Source organism: Xiphophorus hellerii, chromosome 10 (assembly GCF_003331165.1).
Source record: "Xiphophorus hellerii strain 12219 chromosome 10, Xiphophorus_hellerii-4.1, whole genome shotgun sequence".
NCBI lineage: Eukaryota > Metazoa > Chordata > Actinopteri > Cyprinodontiformes > Poeciliidae > Xiphophorus > Xiphophorus hellerii.
Window position 1 is genome coordinate 24,309,613 of NC_045681.1, and position 11,331 is coordinate 24,320,943.

The 11,331-nt window shown below is 39.6% G+C and overlaps 2 protein-coding genes across 3 annotated transcripts in view; one reads left to right on the forward strand and one right to left on the reverse strand.

Moving 5' to 3' along the window:
• Window positions 1-3,179, reverse strand: part of tecpr1a (tectonin beta-propeller repeat containing 1a) — a 15,742-nt gene extending 12,563 nt beyond the window's left edge. For both annotated transcript variants that reach the window (XM_032574186.1, XM_032574185.1), the window contains exons 1-2: window positions 3,021-3,179; window positions 284-522 (exon numbers count right to left, since the gene is read on the reverse strand). In XM_032574186.1, coding sequence (XP_032430077.1) covers window positions 284-508 — 225 coding nt within the window. In that variant the 5' untranslated portion in view covers window positions 509-522; window positions 3,021-3,179. The remainder of the gene's footprint in view (window positions 1-283; window positions 523-3,020) is intronic.
• An 860-nt stretch (window positions 3,180-4,039) lies between these two features.
• Window positions 4,040-10,750, forward strand: LOC116727470 (nucleoside diphosphate kinase B-like). Its single transcript, XM_032574917.1, has 5 exons — window positions 4,040-4,173; window positions 7,088-7,220; window positions 9,122-9,223; window positions 9,307-9,419; window positions 10,367-10,750. Exons 2-5 carry the CDS (start codon window positions 7,092-7,094, stop codon window positions 10,479-10,481), a joined length of 459 nt encoding a protein of 152 aa, XP_032430808.1. The 5' UTR covers window positions 4,040-4,173; window positions 7,088-7,091; the 3' UTR covers window positions 10,482-10,750.
• The last annotated feature ends 581 nt before the right edge of the window (window positions 10,751-11,331 follow it).

An 11,331-nucleotide genomic window follows, 5' to 3' on the forward strand; every position in this document is an offset into this window, starting at 1 on the left:
AAGAAGTCATTCTGACATAACTTAGCTCTGTGAAAATGATGCTTTGTCTTGCTGGAAGCGTGGAACTGGGGTCTATTTGTGTTAATCAATCAGACGTACCAAATAAAGTATGCATGAGTTTAGCTGATAAACAGATCACTTTTGAAGATTTTTTCTCTGGAAAGTTTCTCCTAACTGAAATTTACTAAGTTCATGCATGCAATCTGGGGGGAAAAAAGCAGCACAGTCCTTGTCAAGCTAATTCTCACATGTTGCAATGAGACAACAATTAAAGGAGCCTAACCTGATTTTCGTATGTGTCCTCTTGGTAGCGGACAGGCAGGTCAGACGCATGGACGTTCAGGTAGATGCTGCTGTCACAGGCAATGCCCCAGCAGCACTGCTGAGCTGCTGTCACCCGCTTGAACTCCATGTGGGCATTGCGGCAATGCTCCCATTGCTGTCCCACAGTGGACAGGCTGTAGACACGCCCGTACACGTCCACTGCCCACAGCAGGGAGACAGGCATGGCTTCACCTGGACCTGGAGACAAGCAGCAAGAAAATTGTAGATTTTTTTTATATGTATATATATAGTGCATAATGTTTAACAAAACTACACAATCATGAGCAAAATGTACCAAACTCCTATATCATTACCGCAGGAAGAATAATACAGCATTGTAGTTTTCACAAAAAAAGTCATTCTGATTTCCTTGATGAAACTTACACCAGGAAAAAAGGAGCAAATGGAAATCATGAAAACCCTCATGTGATCATAACTTCAGTCTCAAAATGTGGTTTCCATAATAATTCAAAAGTTTACATTCATTCATCTGATAGACATACTCTATGTCCATCTCACCCAAATTCATATTTGCAGAATTCACATCACACAAAGGTAGCATGTCTTGTTTAGACACAGCCATAGAAACAACTAAATAAATGCTACTTTATAGAGCTTCTGATGGATATTATTAGTAGGGATATTATTAGCCAGATGGTTCTAATCAAAGTCACTTCAGCAACTGATCACCAACAGGCAGGACCACCTCTATAAATGAGGGAATTTTCTTGTTGGCTGTTTGCTAGCACATCAACAGTGACTGTAGTGAAGCAACTGCTGCCAACAATTTGAGAAAGTTACCATGGGTATTGTCATGTAAAATAAAGTGTGTCATTCTAAAAAGACAAATCAGAAGTTGAAAACATTTAAAGTCACCAAACTTCTCAGCAAATTCATAGCAAATTCTTCAAACTTCAGACAGCTCAGCAGTCAAATAATTAAAAATAAAACCTAAAATGTTAATTATATATTACATGGATATCTGTTACCATGATAAATGTTCAGATTCATGACATTACCATTACAAGCCTGAGAAAGTACTGCTTGTCTAGAAAGGACGCAAGGAGATTCTCTCTACACAGAATATGAAATGTTTTGGATAGTTTCACCTGAGTGTACAATAAAACTTATAGAGACTAAGGCAAATGTGACTGCTTCAAGTTATCCTGTGTAACTGTAGTTTGAAAAGAAGTATAATCACAGGGTCTACTTAGTTTACATATCAACACCCCTAATGTTGTTTTAAGAAATCATTTTCCTTTATTACTTTCTTACCATGCTTCAAGATTATTTTTATTATTCTGAGACCAAATCTGTACTGAGTAGTTGGGGTTGTGTGTTGAAGGACTACCTCTGGCTCTTGCTTTATACGTCTCACCTACATTTTGTTGATGTCACATAACTAAACTGCAGTACTAAAGTTTGCTTCCTCAAGATAATCCACTGTTTTTTATCCCTACCAGCTTTTTCTTTAAAGATACAAAAAGGACATTGACATGAACTGTGTATTCCGCAAAATCTATAAAGAAGATCTGTATAAGTTATTCCAGTTTGGTACTTTTTCACTTATTTGTACATTCATTTCCTACAACATTCTCAACAACTTTTCCCTCGCCTATGCAGACATTAGGGCTGGACAATATGACTGAAAAACGTATCATATTGAAAGCATTTCATACCAGTCAATAAAGATAATTATTGATTAAACAATCATGCGCGTACACACCCATACCTAAGGAGAATTTCAGGAGATCAATCAACCTGACAGTCATATTTTTGGATTGTAGGAGAACCCATGCATGCCCAGGTAGAACATTCAGAAAGACCCCGGGCCGGGATTCGAACCCAGGTCCTTCTTCCTGCAAAACAACAGTGCTACCAACTGCAACACCGTGCAGCCCTTATCTATTATCTATTGATACTGATCATGGCTTATCGAGATATTGTTAATAATTTTTTTTGTCCACCCCTAGCGAGTGTGTTGCTTAAATTCTTATTCTACTAATAAAACAGATAAATTGTATATCATCAGCCTAATTTTATTACTTGCAAAATACTATATACATAAATCCAAATTTTTCAAATCACACATTTTCCTTCTTAATTTTTTAAAAGGAGTTTAAGCAATGTACAACACTTCAACATTCACAAAATAATACTGAAGTTGATATGTGCACTCTAACATGTTTGTGAATTGATTTTCATTTCTATCTGCTGTATAACCCTTGGCGTTATTGTTTTGTTATAAATTCTTTCTGTGACTGTGATTTTGATTTTGATGTTTTTGCCAGCAGATTAATTGAAAAATAAAAAGTCAGTTAAATTTCAGTCTACACTTGGAAAATTGCAAACTGCTTTCAGTTACCGGCACAGTACACGTAGGATGCATTTAAACTGTATCTTAAATGTATGCCAACGCTAATTATAAAATATATGATACCTCATTTGGCTGCGCACAAAAGTGACGTACACTCGGTGCGTGAGGTTAGTTACATTGTAACAAGCTAGCTGTATGTCAACACCCTGTCAAGACAAGCCTCATTTACAGACAAACACGAGAATAATTTTTCCAAACAACTGCAAACTGTAACCTAAAACTGGCTTCGGAGTATCACTAAACTGCTGACAAATTCTTCTTATGTTTGGGCACGGTTTACCGTAAAAAGTAAAAGTGACAATATTTAAATTTAACGAACCTAGTCCCGCCTATAAAACGTCCGCCGGTGCAGGTAGCAGGTCGCCGCTCTTTCTTCTAACAGCAGAAATGAATGGGCAGCTGGTCAAATCATGGTGTGTCAAGTGGCTGCTAATATTAACGTCTCAGTATCTACCTGCTATGAAACCGGAAGCAGTAGTTCCTTATATCCTATTGGATTAGTTGTTTACAACGCCCAACAGAGGGCGCTCTCTGCTCAGATTTTACTACTAGGTTGCGTTCACTGTTCAGCAAGAATCAAATATTATGCAAGTTTTCTGCTCAAAATTGTTAAACTTTTTTCAACTTTATTTATTTTCTTAGTTACAAACACAAATAGAAATCGAACTGGTATATCTTATTCTGTTATATAGCTAGTTGACTGATTGAAGATTGCTGAAAATAACACAGATGAACAAATTCTGTACAATCTGACTATCCTGAGTTGTGTAGTATTTATAGCTCATATGACTTCCCTTGCTTGTAAGATGTTACAAAAATACACAAACTCAATAAAAATAAATCTGATGTTTTAATGGGCAACATAATCAACATATGGTTGGCACGCTGACACTTGGCAAACGTTCTTTGCCAAATCTTTCATACGTTCACAAAATAATAATAATCACAGTAATGATGATTAAAAAAAGAAAACCCTTTGGAAAACCTAGAGATATCAATAGACCACTTTAAAAGAAGAATTGCTTTTACAATTTAAAACCGTTTGAGATTGTATTAACTACACACAGACTGATATTTTCTTGCTTTTATTTCTGTTAATTACAATGATTTTCTGCTTACGGCTATTGAATAAATGACATTAACGATTAGAATATTCCACCAGACGGAAAAAACATGTCTAATACAGACTTATTTAGTTTAATATACATATTAAACTTAATGAAAAGTTTAATGTGCTTCATACCTATTTAAAGGTTATTTTCAAAATGTTGCTTTTAACCCGACACAAAAGCTTTATCGGATCGCGTAATTTATCATATTGAAGCAAGAACTGAAGTTTGGCTCCAGAGACTTGCCGTTCCCTCAGCCCCGCCTACTCCTATAAAAAACAGCTGCGCCTGTCCTGTAGTTCTTCTCTTTCATTAAGCGCAGAGTGGGTTGTCTGGTTGCTTCAGCGGAGCTTCACTGTCGAGGTAATGCTACAAAATCATCCCTTTTTAGCAATTTTTATCATTATTTTCAAGTGTTTCATAATTTGCTTGACTTCACCTTATTTCCTCTCAGGTTTTTGGCACTTTGTTCAAAAATCTATTTATAACGCCATTAAAAACGAGTTCGCACCTCTTGTGACGAGTTTAAATCTTAAACATGCATTTTTGACTGCTCGCGCTCCTAGCCGGTTCCTGTGTCGCTAAAATAGAAGAGTCTGACTGCAGGCAGTGGGAACAAAGGGACCATGTGGCTGTTAAGGCCCAGACCTGCCCTGATAAACTATGCGGAACTGTCTTCTTTATTTACTGCAAGTTGAAATTCGCGACCACCATCGCTGTCTGGAAGAAATCTGATAACGAGACGTTTCCTGTGAAGGATGACGCTGGTGTCCGCCTGCCCAGCTGTCCAGGAGAATGCCGAAGCAGCCGGCGGATTTAGAGCTCACTCCACTGAGCAGGCAGGCAGGCAGGCAGGCAGCGCTGCAGAAGTCCAGGCCCGTGCGCACCTATCAGTTTTTGCCGCGTGACGTCCACGTCACAACACAGGAAGGAAACTATTGAAAATCATGAATGTTGACGTGGTGACGGCTATCATTTATTTTAACGCAACTTTATTAGGAGAAAGAAATTAAATATCTTTTACTGTGTGCTAAACAAGTAGCTTGCACTTGTAGCCATGAACTAAGTCGCAGATTGCGACTAATGATCTCTGAACGCCACCCTGCTCCATCAGAGCATTAAACCTGCAGGCACACTACGCGACTTCTGTCCCGATTCCCTGTCGGGTTGTCTGGATCAGTCTGCTCAGCAACTTGAACATTTATCTGTCACTGTGGGACGTGAAGACCACACCTAAAAAAAAAAAAAATCAATGTGTTTATTTAATTTTTTTTATTGCTGTGGGAATAATACAAACCATTACCCATCTAACTCTAATCATGTAGTGTTAAACAAAAATACAGATACATGGGACTTAAACTTGTTGGGCAATGAAGGGATTTATTGAAATAAGAAAAAAACTATTCACATGTTGAACATCTGTGGGTTTAACTCTGGCATTTCTTAATGAAATGTTTTCCACATATAGTAAACAAATTCAATATGGGTTCTTTATTTGCGATGTCCTACCCAAACATGTTGTCTAAGACTGAAATAACTGGCGATGCACCGATAAATCGGCGCCAGTTTCCTTAATTTTGGGAGATCAGTCACTCACTTTCTGATCTTTTCCAATGATGTTATCTTCCTCAGCAAAGGCCTAAAAATCAACCACTGTCCTCTTTCTCACTGCTATGAGAGGGTTGACTGATGGACCCACCAGGTCAAGTTTGCAGTTAACAATAGTCATTCCACTGTTGGAAACTCCATGACTTTAGTTTCAGACAAATAAAAAAATCAGTAGACCAAAATATGAATGAGCAGGTCAGGCTTTTTAAAAGATCTGTAATCTGCGATTGGCCAGAAAACCGCAATTGATGCACTCCTAGAAATAACCTTGTAGATTATAGCCAATATTGTGATTCTAAAGCACATGAATGTCCTCATGTAAATCTTCTAAACTCAAAATGCATAGAACACATAATGAAACTATTCACTTATATGATAAACTTGTCTTTCAAATCACATCTCTTTGATTTTATGTGGGAGTGGACCAGAGTGGGTACAGTCAGTGGTCTCTAACTCCAGGCTAGTGTCCTGCAGCTTTTAGACACCTCTCTGCTTCAGCACACCTGACTCCAGCATAAGCTCATTAGCAGAGCTCTGTCCAGCTTGACTGCATGCTGGTGAGGTAGTTTAGCCACTTAATTCAAGTGTGCAGGACAAAGGGCCCATCTACACCCCGACCCTCAAGGACCAGAGTTTAGCCTCCATTGTTGTACAAATTCTAAGAATATCTTCTACTAGCACCACCTACTGTTACATTTGTAGCCTCATCTCTTAGCAGGTCCAGTTCAATTCAGTCTTAATCTTTTCATAATCTCTTATGTTTCCCAGTAGTATTAAAAAAAAGTGGAATATATATATCAAATGGCAGTTCATTTAGTAAATATAACTGCTACGATTTACAATGCCTGTTTTATTTTTAGATGTTGCCCAATTTTGGATAAACATATCTTGATTTATAATGTACCATTTTTCTCACCACTTTATTTTGAATCATGCCCCTTCTACTTTCTATTAGCTTTAAGATCTTGGTCTGTTGAGTACAACATTTGGCACCAACATTAACAGTCAGAGTCCCTTTGTTCCCTCTAAAGTCACTTTAGATAATACTGCGGTGTTTAATAGGAACCGTGACAAATGGGGATTAAACTTGAGCTCTTGGCATCATGGCAAGGCTTCAAATGTGGAGCTAATAGTTAGCAGTAGCTCTCTTCATTCTGTAATCTGTGTGTTGTGCTTTATGCAACTTAGAATTGGAGCAGCACTTTTTATTCTGGGCACTAACATCTTGTGTCATTAGACAAGGAAACCCCTGCACTATAAAACTAACCAGTTTGACTGGAAATGCTGTAAATAACAGAATTATGTCTATATGACTGGATTGATTATTGGGGAAGGAGCATTTACTGTAGAGACTGTAAAGTGAATGAACAGGAAGTTGTCTGTAGCTCCCCTGGCAGTGGTAACACCTAAGCTGTGACCTTGTGTGGGTGTGGCTGTTGGTAGCTGCCTTTCTGTTCTGTCCGGGTGTCTGATCCTCATTGACCTAAGCGGAGCGTTACTCGGCTCGATGGGGTCGGTTCCCTCGACAGCCGGCCCCCCAGCTCCTTGTGCCAAATGCAGCCCGGTGCTGTGAGTGACTGCCAGGCTGGTTCCTCCGGTCCACCCCAGCTGTTCTGACCCCGCCACCACGCACCCCCTCTGAGTCACACTGTCTGCTGCTTCGTTTCAGAACCATGGCCGAACTGCAGGAGCGTACCTTCATCGCCATCAAGCCCGACGGCGTGCAGCGCGGCATCATCGGCGAGATCATCAAGAGGTTCGAGACGAAGGGCTTCAAACTTGTTGGCATGAAGATGCTTCAGGTGAGGACAGACCTGAAGAGCTTAAGTCTTGTTATTTTGAGCCACGTTCACATGACTGTAGAGAGCACCAGCAAAGATCTCTGGAGAACTGATTAGCCATCTGATCTATTCCTGACTGCGGAGAGCCGGCTGGACCCCACTGCAGCTTTTAAATCATCTGATCTGGAACGGAGTGCTGTTGATCATGTAGTCATAAAGGGAGTTTCATTTCTACATCAGCCTTATGCAAGGTGTTTTTTTTTTTTTGATCCAGTGTGGTGTGAATAAAGTGCAGTTCTGGGTGACTGAGGTTAAGGGATTAAAGTAGCTGCTCAAGTGAAATCCTTTAGTCAGTAATGTACTGAACAGATTGAGCAGCAGAGGTCTCTTAGCATATATGGACAAGGATTTGGATTATTGGACCCTCTCTAGTGCATGTGGAGCCAGCTAACCCAGGCAGGCCTCCTTTTGCTGCACCAAGTTTGATCTCTTACATGGATGTCAGTTTTCATCTGTGGTGCTACAGTTTGATGAGCCAGGGACTTTGTACATTAGAAATGAGCTGTATGTAGGATTGTGTAATTCCTCCAGTAATCGGATAACGGCATGCTTTCAGCAGATATGCCCTCTGCCACCGGCACCTTTTTTTAGCGGAACCGTCCGTGACGCATTCATGCGCAGATCCCAGCCAGCGCTGCGGTCACATCAGGAATCTTTAGTGTTATAATTTAAAAGTACATGATCAAAGGGTGGCTTAAAAATGATTTGAAGCATTTTTCTCTAATTGTTTATACAATGTAGCAATTGTATTTTGCTTCTCTGGCTCCAGCAGTAGATGTACCAGGTCTGCGATTGTTTTAGGGGATTCTACAATGAATGCAGCACCTGCTCTGCATTGTGATCCATCACTTTGTACTGCTGCTCCATGCTACAACAGTTCTGTGCTGTGCTGAGTATGGCACAGCAGCGCAATAAAGCTCAAAGTTGAAATTTGTTGAACTTTGACCCTGGTGTGCTGTACGGGACAGGATGTCCATTTAGGTGCTGCAGACTGCAGAGAGGGGAGCGGCTCAGTCGTAAGCTTAGCATGATGATCAGGGTCCTGCAGATACAAACGGTTTTGGTACTTTACAGATTGGATTAGCTTTTCAAAATAACTGTAGCTATTAGTCTGGATTTAATTAATGTGTCTGACTGAAAACAAATGTGAAATTTGACATGATAAAAAGTGGTTTAATTTTAATTAGTAGAATTAAAATTAAAAACTACTAATTCACAGAGTACCTGGTACTCTGAAACTACAGAGTACTTGGTAAACAAAGAATCAAGGCAAGACTTTTCGTAATGTCAGAATGCATTTAGAAAAAGATTTTATTCTTTGTTCGTGTTCAGTTTGCATTTCTTCAGCATTTAGTGAAGTTGCCTTCCATATTGTACAACTTCACTCCAATCTTTCAAGGTTTTTTAACTCATGGGGGTAGTTTGCTGCCCCCTAAGGGCTTTAGGATGTCCTTCAGCGACTGGGTAACCAAAGTAATGGTTCCTGGTTGATGGCTTTAGATGCTGCTGAATTATTTCCATATGATATTCTTTCCTCATGATGTGCATCACTTCCTTCCTTGGTAAAAAAAAAAGCCACACAGCATGATACTGCCATCTCCGTATAGTTGGAATGGTGTCAGACTTGCAAGTGTTCCTCCAAATAAGTTGTTGCCTTAAAAATCACCTGCAGGTGCACCTCCATTTAACTCGATAATAAAACGAAAGTAGACAAAGCCATAATGTCATACTGTAAATCTGCTTTATGATCTATTGTTCTCCGGTGTGAATAGGGAAACTGGTTCTTGCATGTAATAACTACAGCAGCTTTGTGAGATGTCGGTCATATGCAGGAAACTTTAAATGACGTTTGTCCTCTGCAGGCCTCTGAGGACCTTCTAATGCAGCACTATATTGACCTTAAGGACAGACCCTTCTTTCCTTCCCTCGTCAACTACATGAGCTCTGGTCCAGTGGTTGCCATGGTGAGAACCCAACTTGTTTTTTTACAGAAGAAGAGGCTGGTATGTTAATAGTCCTGACTCAATCCCTGCCCTTTATGTTCCAGGTGTGGGAAGGAAAGGGAGTGGTGAAGACTGGCAGAGTCATGCTGGGTGAGACTAACCCTGCTGACTCCAAACCTGGAACCATCAGAGGAGATTTCTGCATCGACGTCAGCAAGTGAGTGTCGTTTGGGTCCGTTCCATCAAAACTGTTTGTCTGCACTCAATTAGCCAAAGAGTAAAAATAAATAAATCATAATAGCTACTAAAGTACTAATTGATTAATCATAAAATCTGATTCAATTTGATGAGTGATTCAATCTTAGAGAAAAAAGGTGAGTAAATTACAAAATGGGGATGATGCTAAGGAGACCATTGCCCAAAATGTACCATAAAAATTGAAGCTTTTTTTTTATTTTTGTTATAAAGTAACAGGGTGATTTCTAGTTGAGACCAAAACTGAGGATTATTTCCAACACAACAATAGTAGGCTAGAAAAAATGTACAATTTAAAAATGTTGCTTCCCTGATGGGGAAACCAGTAGAAAAATAACACTTAGCATAAGTGTTCATATCTTTTGTTTCCGTATGAACCTTTGAGTCAGTCATGCAATCATTTTATGACAACTTTTATGTAACTTCCTGCAGCGAGTTGAGTGACTGCCGCCTATTTGAACAGATGCAAACAAATCAATTTTGAGTCGAATGGTATTTTGAATAATTCAGTTTTCTGGTATGGAGATGTGGAATGTCCCCTCTGGTGGGGAAGGAGCCTGAGCTGGTGTGTGAGGCTGAGAGGCTCCGGCTGGATGTAGTCAGATTCACCTCGACACACGGCTCCGGAACCAGTCTCCTACAATTCAAATTCAGGCATGCATTATTGACCCCAAAGGGAAATTAAATGTTGTAACTCATTAATATAAATGGCACAAAAGGTTTGCAGTCTTCAGCTGTAGTTCAATGGGAGAAGTGACTGACTTACCAGAATATTGTGGTTTGATGCCAGAGTCTCTTGCTATGGTGTGGATGTGTGAGAACTGCCTGAATTAGATGCTTTGATTAGCCAGGTTAACTAGAACAGTTTAGCATCCATTTACCTCTTCTTCTTCCTTTTCTTCTCCTCAGGAACATTATCCATGGCAGTGATTCAGTGGACAGTGCCAAAACTGAGATTTCCCTGTGGTTCAAATCAGAAGAGCTGGTCAACTACACAAGCTGTGCCTTCAGTTGGCTCTACTGAGCTGTTCAGGATCCCTCTGCTCAGACCCCTGACACTTTGCCTCAGTCTTCGTCTGTAGCTTAGATGAGGAACACGAACACGACCCACATTCCCCCACCCATCTACTCATCATGCTGTCCTTGGATGTGGTCATGAGGTGGACCTTGTGTCATTCCTGATTTCATTCCTGGGAGAAAAGAAACAAACATTCCATCAAGTCCTGAATATCTGTAACTATGACAATTTTGTTAAAGGTTGATCCGCTTTGCAATAAATGCACATGATCCTAAGTTTCCATTTACTATGTTTGTGTACACACACACCAGTTAGATAACTGCAGCAAAACTTTAATTCTAGATCTATCGACTGGTTATATTTGCAACTTAAAGCCACATTTCAGCCTATTTACTACAATGTCATAAAAACCTATCACAAAGTAGGTTCTTTCTAATATTCCAAGTTTGTCGGTTCATGCCTGGATTATGACTCCAGAGGGCGCTATTAAGCAGTTGGCCACATTCTGATGATTGTTGCCATAAAATGAGAAGAGGTTGTATTCTAACTTCGATAGAGCAGAGGGGATTTTTACTAAACTATATATTTATGCAGTGACTCTGACCCTAATTCAGTGTAGGCGCTAATTCACAACATGCTATCTCAAATCACTTGGTGGTATAGATTCCTCCTGTACATGGATTCCAAATTGATCCCAGTTATTGTATGTATATATATATATATATATATAATGGATTTTTTTTTTTCAAAAACTGATTGTATGATGTCTTTTCAGCTACTTTAATATACATTTAAAAAATATTTTTACCCTAAATGGTCAGTCACACTGACGGGGAAAAAATGTAAGCATATGATC

Excerpts from the sequence above, each read along its gene's own strand:
- LOC116727470 (XM_032574917.1), top strand. The coding sequence starts at position 7,092 with ATGGCCGAACTGCAGGAGCGTACCTTCATCGCCATCAAGCCCGACGGC. Across the intron at positions 7,221-9,121 it reads TTGGCATGAAGATGCTTCAG|GCCTCTGAGGACCTTCTAAT; the intron begins GTGAGGACAGAC and ends TGTCCTCTGCAG. Across the intron at positions 9,420-10,366 it reads TTCTGCATCGACGTCAGCAA|GAACATTATCCATGGCAGTG; the intron begins GTGAGTGTCGTT and ends TCTTCTCCTCAG.